This window comes from Ochlerotatus camptorhynchus, unplaced genomic scaffold (assembly GCF_037179485.1).
Source record: "Ochlerotatus camptorhynchus isolate MF236.1 unplaced genomic scaffold, CSIRO-AGI_Acam_v1.1 ptg000370l, whole genome shotgun sequence".
Classification (NCBI taxonomy): domain Eukaryota; kingdom Metazoa; phylum Arthropoda; class Insecta; order Diptera; family Culicidae; genus Ochlerotatus; species Ochlerotatus camptorhynchus.
Genome location: NW_027040858.1, coordinates 6,872,675 through 6,892,090, shown reverse-complemented (window position 1 = coordinate 6,892,090; position 19,416 = coordinate 6,872,675). Strand labels below are relative to the sequence as shown.

General features: G+C 39.5%; 2 protein-coding genes across 8 annotated transcripts in view; one reads left to right on the top strand and one right to left on the bottom strand.

The window, feature by feature from the left end:
* The window catches only part of Irk1 (Inwardly rectifying potassium channel 1), a 308,434-nt gene that overhangs the window by 192,721 nt on the left and 96,297 nt on the right, over nucleotides 1-19,416 (bottom strand). The window contains exon 1 of one of the 3 annotated variants that reach the window (XM_065232636.1): nucleotides 8,414-8,817. The exons of the other annotated variants lie outside the window; for them this stretch is intronic. Coding sequence (XP_065088708.1) covers nucleotides 8,414-8,442 — 29 coding nt within the window. The 5' untranslated portion in view covers nucleotides 8,443-8,817. Of the gene's footprint in view, nucleotides 1-8,413; nucleotides 8,818-19,416 lie in introns of those variants that run through there. 3 annotated transcript variants of the gene reach the window in all.
* Nucleotides 1-19,416, top strand: part of LOC135710138 (serine/threonine-protein phosphatase 2B catalytic subunit 3-like) — a 166,925-nt gene that overhangs the window by 113,320 nt on the left and 34,189 nt on the right. The window lies entirely within an intron of this gene.

The window sequence follows — 19,416 nt, the reverse complement described above, 5'->3', positions numbered from 1 at the left end:
ATCAGATCGAGGCACCGAAAACGAACGGCCGAGAAGAAGACATCTGCACGATAGAACCCACCCCACGGGTAACGATCGTAGGTACCCGATCAAGCGAGAATCGAGCGAAAACACCTCCCAACAGGAGTGAGTAAACCAAGTCCACCACCGTGACATCGTTTCTTATAAGAATTTGTTCATAGGGTGTTTTTTCTCCACTACGTCTGGATTCGGAGGCTACCCAGCCGCTCGGTAGCACACCGCAAGAAGGATCATCCAGCATCAAACGTCGGTGCACATTCAGTGCAGTGGTGTACATCGTAGGAGCGGCGTGAAGGCGTGGTGGTTTCAACCAGCCCATGCGAGGTTCGGTGTGGCCCAACGGAGTTGGTGTGCTGCAGCACTAGCAATGCGAATGAAATGCGAAGGGGATGTAAGTCGGGGCCCCGTGAAAATCTGTGAGTACTAGTCGTTAAGAACCTTGAGGTAGCACAGGAAAGAAATCCACAGGATGGTAGGAGGACAGGTCAGGTGGTCACTATGGACCGAGAATACATAAACGTAATCAATATACTACTCTCACAATGAATGGGTTTTGTGTTCTTTTGCTGATTTGTGGGGAAAAGAAACACTAATTTGGCGCATTGCCCTTGAAGTATCCGAGACTGTCTGAGCTTTTGCACCCGCTCAGAAGTCGTAAACACAACATTGACGCCCAACGTGGGGCTTTTGCACCCGCTCAGAAGTCGTAAACACAACACACTTACCCCAGTACATTGTCTGGTCGGGCAGCCCTTGAATCTGCGGCCTGAACCAGACTTAACCCACATCAGGATGAATCAGTTGGATCGTTGACGGAAAGTTCAACGGTACACAGCGGAGTTTTGGCAGCGGTGGCGTGAGCGTACATCGCCAAGTTGCAACCCAGAGGAAAAATGAGTCAGGACAACTTGAAGCAACAACGATAGCAGTCCACCATCAACTGGGGAGCTGGCTCGCATCGTGACAGTGCTTCCGGATGAGTTGCGCACGAAGCGGGAGGTTATGTTCGCGAAAGCGAAAACGGAGTTGTTTGTTGCCGAAAGCCTAAACACTCGGAATCCCACCTACAAGGTCATGCAGGAACGGAAGGATAAACTCACGGAACTTGCTGGTAGCTTCGAAACCATTCAAACCGAGATTGAAGAGAACACCAGTCACTTGGAAGATGTAGTGTCGGTATTCAACTACCGGTTGCAGTTCGACGAAGTCGACTTCAATGCGAAGGGCATTTAATCATCGTACCTGGAAGAACGGCAGGAACCTACAGCGCCGGAACAGGAGAATGACAAACGACTTGCGAGATGCGATCAGGGCGCTCGTAGAGACAGTGCACCTGCTGCGAGACAGGTTTCGAATCAGGACCATCCGCTGAACGTGAAGCTTCCGTAGCTCAACATTTCTTTCTCCTATGACCACTAGAATGTTGAGCTACGGAAGCTTCACGTTCAGCGGATGGTCCTGATTCGACACCTGTATCGCAGCTAGTGCTGCACTGCCTATAACCGCATATTAGTCCCATATAGATTTTCGTCAATTGGGTTGTTTAACTTCGAAAAATATACCGATTTTTATACATCATCTGATAGAGCTTTGTTTTCTGGACACAGCGATATTTATATCGATACCGTAAACATCAGGATTTAAATTTTTTGATCGTCTAAATCTATTCGTTGACAGCTCGCTCCCATACAAAGTCCTACCAAGGGGCGCTCAGATGGTGATTTCTGCTAATGTAATCGTACTTATTTAAAATAGTTCCAGTGTACCGAAATTGATGAAAGTTTGGATTTCGGTTCCATTTCTAATGCAGATAACGAATATGTATTTACCTCAATAGGGTTGAGCGCTACTTCGCCGTAATCGCCCATTTCCGTTCTATCGATCAGAAAAGATCAATAATGTCAATGATTTCACCGTGCACAAATCAATAATAGGTTTGTTCCGATACGTTAGGACGCAATTGAAACTCGTAGGATGAATTTAGAATCAAGAAGCAGTATTAGATTTTAAACAATATCTCAACAATGTTTGACTCTTTATCAAATCTAACGGTACGTATGGAAAGGTGAATAAATTTGAAAGTCATCTTTGACAGAAATATTCCATTTTTTTTTGTTCAAACCCGTTCAAAAAAGAGAGGTAAAGCGCGGGTTGTGCTCAGTAGGACGGAAATTAGATCAAAAACCCTACCCCTAAACAACCAAATTTGAAGATAACTACACACTTAGAAATAACTAATTTTGCAAGAGACGTAATCCATATTGGACGTAAATCATGGAATGTACCGTAAACCGGAACATAAGCAAATCGACAAAGAGAACGTTTAATTGAATTGATTTTCTTGTTTCTTTCAACTGATTCTTAAGTCAAAAGGGCCGCTTACATGTGTCGGTCTCAGGGAACCTAAATTTACATGACATTTCCGTAGTGTGTACGTTATCCACTATCATTTGGCATCTACTTACATATTACGTCATAAAACTACGAGCTTTGATCATGAAAAATGTGTAAACAACATCCAGTCAGTTTATCCCATTAAGCAAAGTAATCGCATATCAGTCCCATCCTGAAATTCGATCGTTCAGACGTCAAGTTACAGTTCTGCTTTTTGGATCGCCATATTTTTCGGTGTTATAACAAAACATACCAGCTTCATTGTAACTGATTTCAACTTGAAAAAATTACCAATTAATTTCCTATGATTTTTTAAATATTGACATGAGAATTGCACTTCGTAACTTTAACTGCCATCTTCTCAATACCTACTTTTTTCATATCGGACTGATTAGGGATTATACACACTTAGAAAAAATCACCGACTACGGTAATTCATGTACCGAATTCTCAACAGCTGAACCACAGACAAACAGACGTAACTCTTCATTGTGTATCTTCGTTCACGCATTTAACGGTTGATTTGAATATTATCAGTTCCGCGAACTACTCGCCGCAGCGCTGGCATCGGATCACTTTGACGTTTCTATACATTCTATAGAACTTTTAGGCAATATTGTTTGCGAGTTAGCGAGCAAGCTTGTTTTCCGCGAGAAGCCTGAAAGATGTCGCTACTGAGGTCCTATGTTTTGAGATACTATGTTTTCAAGAAAAACTTTTTCAAAGAGTTACGTCTGTTTGTCTGTGGCTGAACGGTCGGTAATGTTTTCGGTAATCGAGAACATTACCGAAAATTCTGTAAACTGGATCAGCAAAATTAGCTGTCAACTAGTGGATTTTACCGGAGAACTGTAATTTTGAGGACGATATGCAAATCGAACATTACTGAGAGATCTGTAATTTTTTTAAAAAGGTTACCGACTCAACTGCAATTTGGCTGCAGTCGTGTTCAATGTGTTAGTGTTGCAAATTGCTCCACCAACAAGTTTTTGTCGGAAGGATTCGGCGCTACACTGCAAACAGGGAAGCATTGGATGAAGATTCCAAATGCTGTTTTCAGATCGTCGCCAACGGGAATGGAACTTGGACCGACAGAAAAAAAACAAGCATGTTGTTGCATGGCCATCTGTAATCGGTATTTATTTAGATTACTTACGGAAAATATCTACGATTCGCTCATCTTGGTGTTGAACAAAAGCCTCCATTATTTCACCTTTTTATTTTTCACAAATACGAACGTTTTCAAAGTCGATCGAAAATCACAATATGGTGGATTTGACGTTTACCGAGACCGTTACCGAACTCAATAATGGAACGCTTTGTTTACCGAAACTTCAGTTAAAATATTTCACCGAAGTCAGTGATGCAGCTGATTTACAGACCGGCCGGTAAAAGTGTTTACCGTTTTCGTTAAATTAAAATGAAATTACCGAAATTCGGTCATTTCATTTACAGTTTTCAGCAATAAAGCGAGAAAATACTGTAACCCGCCAGCCTGTCACGCTTCAGTATTTAGTTAATAGGATGGCTTATGCGCCACTCCAAGAGGAGACCATCCAACAAGTTAATGCGTTGCCCGGCTATGAGACCTTCCCTAGGGATGATCAATTTTCCCGAAATGGGGAAGGAAGCTGACTGGCCGACTTAAACACGTCCACTGTACTTCACGTGACACGTGTGGGTGCCACTAATCCCGAGAACACGTACACGAGGCTATCAACAGAAACGACCGAGTACCAGAAGCTCGTTGGCGGGGTTTTTCATCACCGGCCCATCCTCAAATCCCAAGAAGTTCCGACCCGTTTCCAAATAGAGAGATGTCAAAAGGTCACTATCGGGCTGACCTCCCCGTAACATTGAATACCAAAGCAAACTAATATCGACCACGGAGCAACATGAAAACCTTAACAAAAATTAACCAAATAACATTCAAAATACACAACGGATTACATTCAGTGTATCGAAACGGAAAACGGTTTATTGGGAAACATTTGAACAGTTCTACATGACATAAAGCTCCACTCTCATTTCGACGCTATTATAGCACATGGCATTTTATTGTTGCTCTACTTCCCTACATTCGAATTGCATTTCTAGGCCTACACTCAAAAAATAAATCACATAACCAGTGGAAAATATCCATGTGAATTTCACATAACTTTCCTGTGATCCAATAATTGGAAATTGCACCACTAAATCACATGAACGTGATGCGTCGAATGAAATCTATATGGTTTCTCATATACAATTTCTTATGCTGTGTGTTTTTCAGATAACAATCATTATTTTTGTTATTGTAAACATATTATATGCGTTCCTAATATAAACTAAGTGAAAACTTGTTTCAGTGTAGCTTGTTGTTCCTTTTCCTTTTACTTTTTCCCCATTCTGTCTCCTAGCGTGTGTGATATCGTTCTTCCCATGTGCGTGTTCACTATGTGCAGGTTCTTCTGTTGGCGTTTACTTAGTCGGTGGAATCACACCCCGACATCCATTCAACATCTAGACCCGTTCATTAATGGACATACGGGCACAAACGAATAACATGCATGTTTTTAGTACTCACGACCTAGGATTATCCGCTGCGTTGGTGAGGAGACCGGCGGTGGTACCGAAGCTGCGTTGCGCACTACTTCGGTCCGCAAACTATCATCGATTTGATGAACGGCTTTCTCGGGTGTCTCCTACACCGATTCGTGGGCTTACGTGTGGAGCGTGGTACATATGATCTTCTAATCTTATGGCACAAACATCAAATCGGCCAGGCCTACTGCGTTGCATTTGCCGCAAAGATGATTCTGTGAAAGGATTCGAGTTCAAGTAAACCGTGGAGGCACCATATTCGAAGCAGTTCCTAAATCGAAGCACTCCATAATTTTCGACTATTTTAAATAATTATTTTCGAAATGTTACTTCTGCAAATATTAGTTTCAGTGCTCTAGGGATGATGGTGTTACAAGGTTGTAAAAAAATATCTTGTCAAAATAGACGAGTGCGTCATCATTAGGAACGCGTCAAATATGGTGCTGGCATGGTATATCTAAACAGCGATGCATTTCGTGAATCTTCAGGCGTGGACAGACCGTACCAAAAGCTCCGAGCTAGGTTATGAGTGAATGTAACAGTAATATGCAATGTAATGAATGGTAAATAAAATACAGTGTAATGGAAGGATCTCACCAAATGCCTCCAATGTTAACCAAATTCCCGATTTCCATTTGACGTTTGTCAGCTGTAAGCTTCTCTCTGGCACTTGAAAGCCCTATCTCGGCAACATGATCGCACTGAACGATGGGACGTTGGGGGTTTGCTGGCTTGACAGTGGCCCCAGGAACAAGCTGGGGGATATTGTAGGTCCTGCAGACCGTCGATGTACGTGCACTCGCGGTGTTCCGAATGGAAGATCTTCCGTTGCTGATGATTGGCCATTTGCGCCAGGAATTGAGCTGCTCGTGAAAATAACTTCTTGAATCTCGGCTTTGGTGGCGACCCAGAACCGAGCAATGGAATCCAGGATCAGCACCCAAATATAAATATAACACAGGTCATCACTGGAATTTCGAATCGCGGAAAATGTGCTCCAATTACGAGACAAACTATCTCACATAAATTATTAATTTTAAATTTTTCCAAATTTTCAAACGCGACAAAGAAAACAAACGTCACGGCCGTACGGACGCACAGCCTACTCCAGCGTGGTACATACGATCTTCGTCCAGAAACTGTTGCTTTCGCGCCGAATCAGTAGAATGTGCGTGGATCCGGTTGCTGTTAATCGACACAGCGATGGTTTGCCTGCCTGCCAAAGGCGCGAAATCGATGAATACGTCCTTCTTCCGACCACGTGTACCGCGGAATCCTTTGTAGCTGATAGGTGGGATCAAAAGTTGTCGTAACGGAAAAGGTGGTGTGCGCAGCAACGAACCTATTTAGTTTCAGGAAGACCAATGCACGCATGGGGAGAATCACAATCACGGCCTTAAAGTTATCTTATCCGGTAGATTTAGCTGAACACGTTCACTTCTACACGCACTACCACCAAACTTCTTGCACTACTTATTGATTTGTGCCTAGCTAAGGGAAAGGAAAATGAATTTAAGCTAATGCCCTATTAGGATTTCATGTCGCTTTACACCTTAAAAATTACACCACGGCACGGATCAAACACTGGCCACTCTTGCCTCTTCCACGTACCAGAACTAAGTGGGAGATTAAAGGCTGAGGGTATCCTCAGATACCGCACAAGGAGATCTTTGTCCTCAGATGACGCGAATTTGGACGAAGTCCAAATCACGATTCCCGATCCTCTAAATTTCTCACGCGCAATTCCTCTCAAAATTAGTGGCATCTCATTCCAACGACCTATTTAAATCATGCATTCAAATTCTCTCCCAAGTTCGTGAAAAGTGCGCAAAACCGAAAAGGAAAGGTCAACGCTTTTTGAATCGATAGGCTTGTGGGTCGATGTCCGCAAGCCAACGCAGTGACAATGTGGTATCAAGGTGATATACCAGGCAAACTCTCATACTATCGGGACATTTCCTTTGCGCTTGTAGCTTAACGTAGGGAACTCATTCGATTTATATTATGGCTATTGTAACTTTTATAACTGGGTATCTCCCTTGGCGGTGAATACATTGAGGCTTAAATTTTAAAGGCGAGCTTTCATGTTATAAATAATATAACGTGATTACACACAAAACAAAGAATAATGAATGGAAAAACTATCTATATTTACAGATGATAAATATTCAATGATGATTAGAAAATAATAAAGCTTACTTGCTACAGTACCAAAACATCTGTAATTTTTAGTATTACCGATCTAAGACGGTAATTTTTTACCGAACTCAGGGTCTCTGTTTAAGTGTGTAGGCAGTGCACTCAGGTTGGAAAATTTCTCGACTTCTCTGGGCATAGAATTATGATTTTACTTATGATTATACTAATGCAAAAATGGTATAGGCATCAAAAGCTCTCAATTAATAACTGTGAAAGTGCATCTAAAACGCTAATTTCAAAGCACGCAATAAGCTAATATGCGATAAGCAATAAGCTTTAAATGCAAATAAGAATAAGAAGAAGACGAAGAAGAAGAAGAATAATATGCATATACTTCAATACCTACGGCTAAAGAACCCAGTTGACAAAAATTAGACTACTACAAAGAAGCGGAGCGGATCGTCGAAAAAAAACCGCACATCGCCATCCCTTTTATCCCTTAGTTCCCCGATTAAGGACAACATCAAACGAGCAACTATCGCTTCCAGCCCTTCATGATTAACGATTGAGTCCCATTTCGCTAATGAAAGAGCCGCTTATTTATGGTTGATCGCAATCGAAATCCACCGCAAGGCAACGGAGGAAGAAAAAAACCTACACCCTTACCTTGAAACTACACACCAAGAACCGTAAAATTGTCCCTGACGAAGAAGCAATTTCCTTCGTCCGTGGTATAAAATAAAAAAAGAAAACTAACGAAATGCGCAAGGAAGTAATAAATTTTCTATTCTCTCCCGGTGCGGCGCTGGCTGGTTGCTTCGATGGAAGTGCAGCGCTCTAGCAGTGCAGCACAGTAGGCGACGACCGACGACGACGACGACGACGTCCTTGTGGGAAGAAAATTGCCCCAATGATTATACTTTTTTACGTGATGGAACCCATCAAGCAGGTTCCCTTATCTTTCCGTTAGATATTGTAACGAACATTTATTTTTCTGCTACTTTTATGAGGTTTTCTGCTCCTCGGCGGAGCCCGTAAACCACATTGATTAATAATCATTCCCCGAGAGATTCCCCTAGGGGAACGAAGATGCATGTTTGTATGTAATAATTCCTACCTTGAATCTAGACAGGTCCGATGAAATTCTTACCTGAAATTAGAGAGAAAAATAGAATGAATGAATGACTCGAACTTTGACAACATCCAAATGAGCAGCACTGGCACAAACAAAACACAGACGCACTAATCTTGTTTATTCCCGCATGTTACATTATACCTCTGGCTCAGAGTCGTAACAAATTCCATGGCACACTACGATTGGTTACGTCATTAACGGAAAAAAAAACAACAACGCTGACTAATTTTCCGTACCTAAGCAAAAAAAAACACGACGAAACTAGGGCAAAGCTAAAGCAAACCAGAATCTCCACCGCTGCATGCATCTGCTGCATTCGGAGCGAATTATATTTACCAAACGATTGCCCTGCAAGATGGAACAATCTGTTTACCCGTCCGGAATGAGATTCACTGCACTGCAATAAACTCCCTTCGGCAGCCATTCGATTTGTTTGCACTGCAAAAGTTGACAAACAAACTGCGCTACTGGCACCACTTGCATGCAAGTGACGTTTTGAAAACTTCAAGAGTGAAACAATAACCCGTCTCTCGACCCCGTTTTTGATCGTTCAATGACTGTTCAAGGTCACATGCTTTGTTTTCTCTATCCAATCAAATTTATTTGAAAAGAAAAACACATTACACATCATGGTTCTATATCACTTCCGTTTGGACGCTACAGATTTAAAAAAATAACACACATATTAACAATAATCATCGGCAACTCGAATAACGGCGGCCGGCGCAAATCATGCATGAATGTGAAGAATTTCCTCAAAAAAAAATATAATTCTCACATTTATCTCTGTCAGTATTGTGTGTAGTGCACGGTGAGTCAGAGTCAGTATAGACCACAGACAAATAGAAATAACTCTGTGAAAATTTTGCGCTACCCAACTTCGTCATCAGTTGACCAGTTGACTGCGGGAAGAGCGGACCACACATAGCGGCAGTGTTCAAATGTCAACAACAACAACATCGACTGATTTGTATGTCTGTTTGTCTGTGAGATTACTATGCCACTGCAAATGCCATTATCGCCAGCAGCGGCGGTCGCAGATGGTGAACCGAAACCCGAAGCAGGCGTTTGCCCTGCTGTAAAGACTGCCCAGAAGAAATTCACACCATCGCCGATGAATACCGTTGCATTTGTAGCGTGTTAGCTAAATGAGTCAAATTGTGTGGACTCAGTGGTGGGAGTAACCCCTTGGATAGTGGGATTTGTTGTTGGCAACACATGAAAGCAAAAACACTCAACTCCATGTTAAGGTGAATTTTAATGCTTTTCCGACTGACTCCACACCCAAATTCAAAATTCACCAATACCAACAAGCATTGCAAATTAGCAAAATAGGAAGTATTGACATTTGGACCATATTCAATATTATTGTATAATAATAACAATTCTACTACTGAAATGACAACTTCAATTCCAAGACTCCAAGTTCAGGGAAGCCCTGCCGAAGGACAGGGAAGTCCTATCGAAGTTCTGGAAAGTATTGCCGTAGTTCAGATAAGGCTTGTCGAATTTCAGGGAAGTCCTGCCAAAGTTCAGGGAAGTATTTCCGAAGTTCAGGGAAGTCCTGTTGAAGTTCAGGGAAGTTCTGGCGAAGTTCAGGGAAGTTTTGCCGAACTTCAGGGATGTCCAGCCAATGTTCAGGGAAGGCCTTCTGAACTTCGGGAAAGTCCTGCCGACGTTCAGGGAAGTCCTGCCGAAGTTCAGAGAAGTCCAAAAGAAGACAAATAAAGATTTATAAAATATTTTATACTGAGAAATTTGGGTATGAAAATTTCGAGCATCTTTGTTTTTGTGTGTGATTGAATCCCACAGTTAGTCTATTCAAGCTATAATGGAGATCACTACAGCTGCTGACGAGATGATAATCATTGACGACTTCAATCTACCCGGCAATTTCTTGGCGTTTATCTTACGGTGGATTCCTGTATCCGGACCACGACCGTTCTACATTTCACTCTGGAGCTGTAAGCCTTTTGGATCAATACAGTACCGCCACTCTGAAGCAAATCAACCACGTTATTAATGAGAATGTAGCTTAGACCTTTGCTTCATCACCGCTCAGGATACTCCTCCGCATTTGTCTATGGTTGTTTCTCCGTTAATAAAGACTGTTCCACACCATTCTCCTTTAGTTATTGCACTTGAAGGCAACTAAATTCCTGAAGTCCACACCCTACAACTCAAGGACCATTATGCGAGGATCAATCATGCGTATCAACGAACCAGTCGCCAATGTTATCGGCGTTATCAACAAGATGTTCAACGGAAGCTTCGATCTAACCCCAAAAACTTTTTGAAATTATGTGAATGAGCAACGAAAGGAGTCTGGCCTTCCATCGACTATGGTACTGAACGGCGAAGAAGCTTCATCCCCTCAGGACATTTGCCGTCTGTTTTCAACCAAGTTTGCGAGTGTATTCTCGGATGAGAACGTACCTGACGAGCACGTTTCTCTAGCAGCCAGTAATGCTCCAATGTCTGGTCAATCTTTGGCAGCTGTCAACATCGACCTCGCTATGATAACTAGGGCAGCTTCGCAACTGAAGTCTTCATTTAAGTCTGGACCTGACGGAGTTCCTTCCGTCTTTCTCAAGCAACACATCGATAGTCTGGTGGCTCCTCTCTGCCTTCTGTTCGAAATGTCCCTCTCCAGTGGGGTGTTTCCTTCCTGCTGGAAATCAGCTGAGATGTTTCCAGTGCATAAGAAGGGATGCAAAAGAAACATCAACTTCAAGCAGCACTTGAGCGAAGACCAGCATGGATTCATCGCTGGGCCGGTCGACTACTTGCAACCTTCTGTGTCTCACCTCGTACATTACGGAGAGTATGACAGACCATATGCAAAAATATGTCATCTACACTGACCTATCAGCCGCCTTCGACAAGTTGAACAAGTTGAATAGCGATCGCCAAACTGGATAGGCTCAGTATAAACGGCAGTCTCCTAAGATTGTTCGCATCCTATCTATCTGATCGTCAGTTGGAAGTTGCAATCGACGACTGCCGATCTCCTTCGTTCCCTGCCACTTTGGATATTCCGCAAGGTAGCCTCGGCCCGTTGGTATTTCTTGTGTATTTCAACGACGTCAATTTCGCAAACGACATGAAAATCTATCTCCGAATCCGAGCCATCGCTGACTGCCACCTTCTCCAACTCCAACTCAACGCTTTTGCTAATTGGTGCCAACTGAACCGCATGGTTTTAAATCCTACAAAATGTTCAGTAATCACGTTCTCACGAAAGGAACATCCAATTACATTCAGTTATATCCTAGAAGGCGTTGACGTACATCGTGTGAATCACAATAAGGATGTGGGAGCCATCTTAGATTGTCAACTCACATACAGGCAGCATATCTCGTACGTGCTCGAAAAGGCATCCAGAACGCTCGGCTTCATTTTCAGGATAGCTAAAAGTTTCACGGACATCTACTGTTTGAAGTTGCTTTACTGCTTCCTCGTCCGGTCGGTGTTAGAATACTGCTGCCCTGTATGGAATCTCAATTACCAAAACAGTTTAGAGTCTATTCAACGACGATTCATCTGGTTTGCCCTTAGACAATTGCCTTGGAGGGATCCTCATCGCCTTCCAAGCTACGAAAGTCGGTGCCAGTTAATTCACCTGGATCCTTTGTGGAGTCGAAGAGATACGACAAGTTTGTGGCAGACTACAGACACAATCTGAAAGCAGATTTCACGTGATGCTTTTCTTACATTCTTCCCAGAATGAGTTCCTTGCCAATTCTAGTCAAATTAATTGGTTGGTTAATTTTTGACGTAGACTAAGTCTTACGGGAAGGTACAGGGGGTAAATCAAAAATCTAAAATTGCGACCGTCACGAAAAGGTGTTAGGTTTTAAGCGCTTATAACATTGCCATTTATAGATGAAATTAAAATCCAAATACACCAATTGATAGGAAATAGCTCTACGAATCTTTTCCATTTTTCCATAAAAAAAACTTTTGAAAGATTTACACATAAAAGTGATAATTTTATCACTGTTTTCAGGACATAATCGTTTTTCCCTAACCAAGTCGTCATAATCGAGTACCACTTAGCTAGTTGCACATCGTTCTGCTTGAATATGAAAAGTTATAAAAGAGCGCTATTGTCACGCCTGCACTCATTTTCGCTTCGGACGGCGTGGTGAGTGGTCTATAGTCGCTATATGCATAGTCTGGCGGATAGAATCTCGGGAACCAATTGAGCTGTCAACTACCGGAACCAATCGAGCAAATCACGACCAACAACAGAAAAGAGCACATCAGCTATTGCGAACAAAACTTCGGAAACCGTTTTCTCGTGATTCAAGGCTCGCCTACGCAAACTAACACTATCTTTGGCTTGGGGAAAGTTTCCCCTATCCGATGATGCCGGTAATTTGCGTTCGCTTGTCGAGGAAAGAATAATCAACGTTTTGTTTATAAAAGTTGATAGGACCTTTTCAATTGTTGGTCTACAATATATTGAATTGGTTCCGCTTTTTGATAGATCGAGATTCTATCCGCCAGACTATAAATATCCAGCTTTCCATGCTCGGTAATGGCGGCCTGTTTGTATGAATAAATGTATCCTTCACTGTGCTTTTTGACACTAACTGGAGGGCGTATGTTGTTCCATTTTCTTCTGTTCCTGGTAGATGGAAAGGGAGGGGTCATAATCCGAACATCCAGATAGTGTCAAAAAGCACAGTGAAGGATACATTTATTCATACAAACAGGCCGTCATTACCGAGCATGGAAAGCTGGATAGCGACTATAGAGTGGTCTTGCTACAAGAAAGAGCAAGTCAGCATTGGGCGATCTTGAAGCAAGAATCTATCTCAGTGAATCGATTCATTTTATAACGGATCATAGGAAAGTTGGTACAGGTTAACGCCAAGTTTAGTCTAAATTTAATATCACGTTACATACGCTATCTTGTTATGAAATTTTACTTATAATAATCATTTAGTGTGATGATTGATATCATTAAGAAATAAATTGTGTAGTACGTTCACAGTAAAAGTTGTGAGTGTAACATACATACAGGGGTTACTCAAAATAACAAAGATAGGCAAATTTTTGGTCAACTTTGGAGTGTTGTAACTTCGTCAAATTTGATCCGATTTTAAATCTTCCAAGAGCATTTGACTGGAAAACTAATATTGTTTACAGGGCGACCCCAGCATAGTGGTTAGCATCCATACCTCTCACGCCAAAGACACTAGTTCAAATCTCACCCCCGGACAAGTCACGAATGACCCAAGAGTAATAAAACAGCAAAAAAAAGGTTATCTTCCATTTAATTCCACTTAATTAATTTTGGTATCCATGACAGATACGTATTTCGACTACAATGTGCAGTCTTCATCAGTGTCATTCCCACTAAAGAACTTATCAAAATCTAACCCCCTTAAGTACTCATCCCCTAGGTATAAAAGTCAAGATCACAGGTATATAAATGAAACTACAATGTGTTGAATCGGAACCTACCTAACTAATTAAAACCAAAGATTTAAGTAAGCTAAAGGAGAAAAATCTATTCAACTCTCTAATAAGGAAAATCCCAAAGGCTTGGTAGCCATCATAATGAAGTAATGAAATTGGGTTGTTAGCGGAATGCTTTAATAAAACAGCAAAAAAAGGTTATCTTCCATTTAATTCCACTTAATTAATTTTGGTATCCATGACAGATACGTATTTCGACTACAATGTGCAGTCTTCATCAGTGTCATTCCCACTAAAGAACTTATCAAAATCTAACCCCCTTAAGTACTCATCCCCTAGGTATAAAAGTCAAGATCACAGGTATATAAATGAAACTACAATGTGTTGAATCGGAACCTACCTAACTAATTAAAACCAAAGATTTAAGTAAGCTAAAGGAGAAAAATCTATTCAACTCTCTAATAAGGAAAATCCCAAAGGCTTGGTAGCCATCATAATGAAGTAATGAAATTGGGTTGTTAGCGGAATGCTTTAATAAAACAGCAAAAAAAGGTTATCTTCCATTTAATTCCACTTAATTAATTTTGGTATCCATGACAGATACGTATTTCGACTACAATGTGCAGTCTTCATCAGTGTCATTCCCACTAAAGAACTTATCAAAATCTAACCCCCTTAAGTACTCATCCCCTAGGTATAAAAGTCAAGATCACAGGTATATAAATGAAACTACAATGTGTTGAATCGGAACCTACCTAACTAATTAAAACCAAAGATTTAAGTAAGCTAAAGGAGAAAAATCTATTCAACTCTCTAATAAGGAAAATCCCAAAGGCTTGGTAGCCATCATAATGAAGTAATGAAATTGGGTTGTTAGCGGAATGCTTTAATAAAACAGCAAAAAAAGGTTATCTTCCATTTAATTCCACTTAATTAATTTTGGTATCCATGACAGATACGTATTTCGACTACAATGTGCAGTCTTCATCAGTGTCATTCCCACTAAAGAACTTATCAAAATCTAACCCCCTTAAGTACTCATCCCCTAGGTATAAAAGTCAAGATCACAGGTATATAAATGAAACTACAATGTGTTGAATCGGAACCTACCTAACTAATTAAAACCAAAGATTTAAGTAAGCTAAAGGAGAAAAATCTATTCAACTCTCTAATAAGGAAAATCCCAAAGGCTTGGTAGCCATCATAATGAAGTAATGAAATTGGGTTGTTAGCGGAATGCTTTAATAAAACAGCAAAAAAAGGTTATCTTCCATTTAATTCCACTTAATTAATTTTGGTATCCATGACAGATACGTATTTCGACTACAATGTGCAGTCTTCATCAGTGTCATTCCCACTAAAGAACTTATCAAAATCTAACCCCCTTAAGTACTCATCCCCTAGGTATAAAAGTCAAGATCACAGGTATATAAATGAAACTACAATGTGTTGAATCGGAACCTACCTAACTAATTAAAACCAAAGATTTAAGTAAGCTAAAGGAGAAAAATCTATTCAACTCTCTAATAAGGAAAATCCCAAAGGCTTGGTAGCCATCATAATGAAGTAATGAAATTGGGTTGTTAGCGGAATGCTTTAATAAAACAGCAAAAAAAGGTTATCTTCCATTTAATTCCACTTAATTAATTTTGGTATCCATGACAGATACGTATTTCGACTACAATGTGCAGTCTTCATCAGTGTCATTCCCACTAAAGAACTTATCAAAATCTAACCCCCTTAAGTACTCATCCCCTAGGTATAAAAGTCAAGATCACAGGTATATAAATGAAACTACAATGTGTTGAATCGGAACCTACCTAACTAATTAAAACCAAAGATTTAAGTAAGCTAAAGGAGAAAAATCTATTCAACTCTCTAATAAGGAAAATCCCAAAGGCTTGGTAGCCATCATAATGAAGTAATGAAATTGGGTTGTTAGCGGAATGCTTTAATAAAACAGCAAAAAAAGGTTATCTTCCATTTAATTCCACTTAATTAATTTTGGTATCCATGACAGATACGTATTTCGACTACAATGTGCAGTCTTCATCAGTGTCATTCCCACTAAAGAACTTATCAAAATCTAACCCCCTTAAGTACTCATCCCCTAGGTATAAAAGTCAAGATCACAGGTATATAAATGAAACTACAATGTGTTGAATCGGAACCTACCTAACTAATTAAAACCAAAGATTTAAGTAAGCTAAAGGAGAAAAATCTATTCAACTCTCTAATAAGGAAAATCCCAAAGGCTTGGTAGCCATCATAATGAAGTAATGAAATTGGGTTGTTAGCGGAATGCTTTAATAAAACAGCAAAAAAAGGTTATCTTCCATTTAATTCCACTTAATTAATTTTGGTATCCATGACAGATACGTATTTCGACTACAATGTGCAGTCTTCATCAGTGTCATTCCCACTAAAGAACTTATCAAAATCTAACCCCCTTAAGTACTCATCCCCTAGGTATAAAAGTCAAGATCACAGGTATATAAATGAAACTACAATGTGTTGAATCGGAACCTACCTAACTAATTAAAACCAAAGATTTAAGTAAGCTAAAGGAGAAAAATCTATTCAACTCTCTAATAAGGAAAATCCCAAAGGCTTGGTAGCCATCATAATGAAGTAATGAAATTGGGTTGTTAGCGGAATGCTTTAATAAAACAGCAAAAAAAGGTTATCTTCCATTTAATTCCACTTAATTAATTTTGGTATCCATGACAGATACGTATTTCGACTACAATGTGCAGTCTTCATCAGTGTCATTCCCACTAAAGAACTTATCAAAATCTAACCCCCTTAAGTACTCATCCCCTAGGTATAAAAGTCAAGATCACAGGTATATAAATGAAACTACAATGTGTTGAATCGGAACCTACCTAACTAATTAAAACCAAAGATTTAAGTAAGCTAAAGGAGAAAAATCTATTCAACTCTCTAATAAGGAAAATCCCAAAGGCTTGGTAGCCATCATAATGAAGTAATGAAATTGGGTTGTTAGCGGAATGCTTTAATAAAACAGCAAAAAAAGGTTATCTTCCATTTAATTCCACTTAATTAATTTTGGTATCCATGACAGATACGTATTTCGACTACAATGTGCAGTCTTCATCAGTGTCATTCCCACTAAAGAACTTATCAAAATCTAACCCCCTTAAGTACTCATCCCCTAGGTATAAAAGTCAAGATCACAGGTATATAAATGAAACTACAATGTGTTGAATCGGAACCTACCTAACTAATTAAAACCAAAGATTTAAGTAAGCTAAAGGAGAAAAATCTATTCAACTCTCTAATAAGGAAAATCCCAAAGGCTTGGTAGCCATCATAATGAAGTAATGAAATTGGGTTGTTAGCGGAATGCTTTAATAAAACAGCAAAAAAAGGTTATCTTCCATTTAATTCCACTTAATTAATTTTGGTATCCATGACAGATACGTATTTCGACTACAATGTGCAGTCTTCATCAGTGTCATTCCCACTAAAGAACTTATCAAAATCTAACCCCCTTAAGTACTCATCCCCTAGGTATAAAAGTCAAGATCACAGGTATATAAATGAAACTACAATGTGTTGAATCGGAACCTACCTAACTAATTAAAACCAAAGATTTAAGTAAGCTAAAGGAGAAAAATCTATTCAACTCTCTAATAAGGAAAATCCCAAAGGCTTGGTAGCCATCATAATGAAGTAATGAAATTGGGTTGTTAGCGGAATGCTTTAATAAAACAGCAAAAAAAGGTTATCTTCCATTTAATTCCACTTAATTAATTTTGGTATCCATGACAGATACGTATTTCGACTACAATGTGCAGTCTTCATCAGTGTCATTCCCACTAAAGAACTTATCAAAATCTAACCCCCTTAAGTACTCATCCCCTAGGTATAAAAGTCAAGATCACAGGTATATAAATGAAACTACAATGTGTTGAATCGGAACCTACCTAACTAATTAAAACCAAAGATTTAAGTAAGCTAAAGGAGAAAAATCTATTCAACTCTCTAATAAGGAAAATCCCAAAGGCTTGGTAGCCATCATAATGAAGTAATGAAATTGGGTTGTTAGCGGAATGCTTTAATAAAACAGCAAAAAAAGGTTATCTTCCATTTAATTCCACTTAATTAATTTTGGTATCCATGACAGATACGTATTTCGACTACAATGTGCAGTCTTCATCAGTGTCATTCCCACTAAAGAACTTATCAAAATCTAACCCCCTTAAGTACTCATCCCCTAGGTATAAAAGTCAAGATCACAGGTATATAAATGAAACTACAATGTGTTGAATCGGAACCTACCTAACTAATTAAAACCAAAGATTTAAGTAAGCTAAAGGAGAAAAATCTATTCAACTCTCTAATAAGGAAAATCCCAAAGGCTTGGTAGCCATCATAATGAAGTAATGAAATTGGGTTGTTAGCGGAATGCTTTAATAAAACAGCAAAAAAAGGTTATCTTCCATTTAATTCCACTTAATTAATTTTGGTATCCATGACAGATACGTATTTCGACTACAATGTGCAGTCTTCATCAGTGTCATTCCCACTAAAGAACTTATCAAAATCTAACCCCCTTAAGTACTCATCCCCTAGGTATAAAAGTCAAGATCACAGGTATATAAATGAAACTACAATGTGTTGAATCGGAACCTACCTAACTAATTAAAACCAAAGATTTAAGTAAGCTAAAGGAGAAAAATCTATTCAACTCTCTAATAAGGAAAATCCCAAAGGCTTGGTAGCCATCATAATGAAGTAATGAAATTGGGTTGTTAGCGGAATGCTTTAATAAAACAGCAAAAAAAGGTTATCTTCCATTTAATTCCACTTAATTAATTTTGGTATCCATGACAGATACGTATTTCGACTACAATGTGCAGTCTTCATCAGTGTCATTCCCACTAAAGAACTTATCAAAATCTAACCCCCTTAAGTACTCATCCCCTAGGTATAAAAGTCAAGATCACAGGTATATAAATGAAACTACAATGTGTTGAATCGGAACCTACCTAACTAATTAAAACCAAAGATTTAAGTAAGCTAAAGGAGAAAAATCTATTCAACTCTCTAATAAGGAAAATCCCAAAGGCTTGGTAGCCATCATAATGAAGTAATGAAATTGGGTTGTTAGCGGAATGCTTTAATAAAACAGCAAAAAAAGGTTATCTTCCATTTAATTCCACTTAATTAATTTTGGTATCCATGACAGATACGTATTTCGACTACAATGTGCAGTCTTCATCAGTGTCATTCCCACTAAAGAACTTATCAAAATCTAACCCCCTTAAGTACTCATCCCCTAGGTATAAAAGTCAAGATCACAGGTATATAAATGAAACTACAATGTGTTGAATCGGAACCTACCTAACTAATTAAAACCAAAGATTTAAGTAAGCTAAAGGAGAAAAATCTATTCAACTCTCTAATAAGGAAAATCCCAAAGGCTTGGTAGCCATCATAATGAAGTAATGAAATTGGGTTGTTAGCGGAATGCTTTAATAAAACAGCAAAAAAAGGTTATCTTCCATTTAATTCCACTTAATTAATTTTGGTATCCATGACAGATACGTATTTCGACTACAATGTGCAGTCTTCATCAGTGTCATTCCCACTAAAGAACTTATCAAAATCTAACCCCCTTAAGTACTCATCCCCTAGGTATAAAAGTCAAGATCACAGGTATATAAATGAAACTACAATGTGTTGAA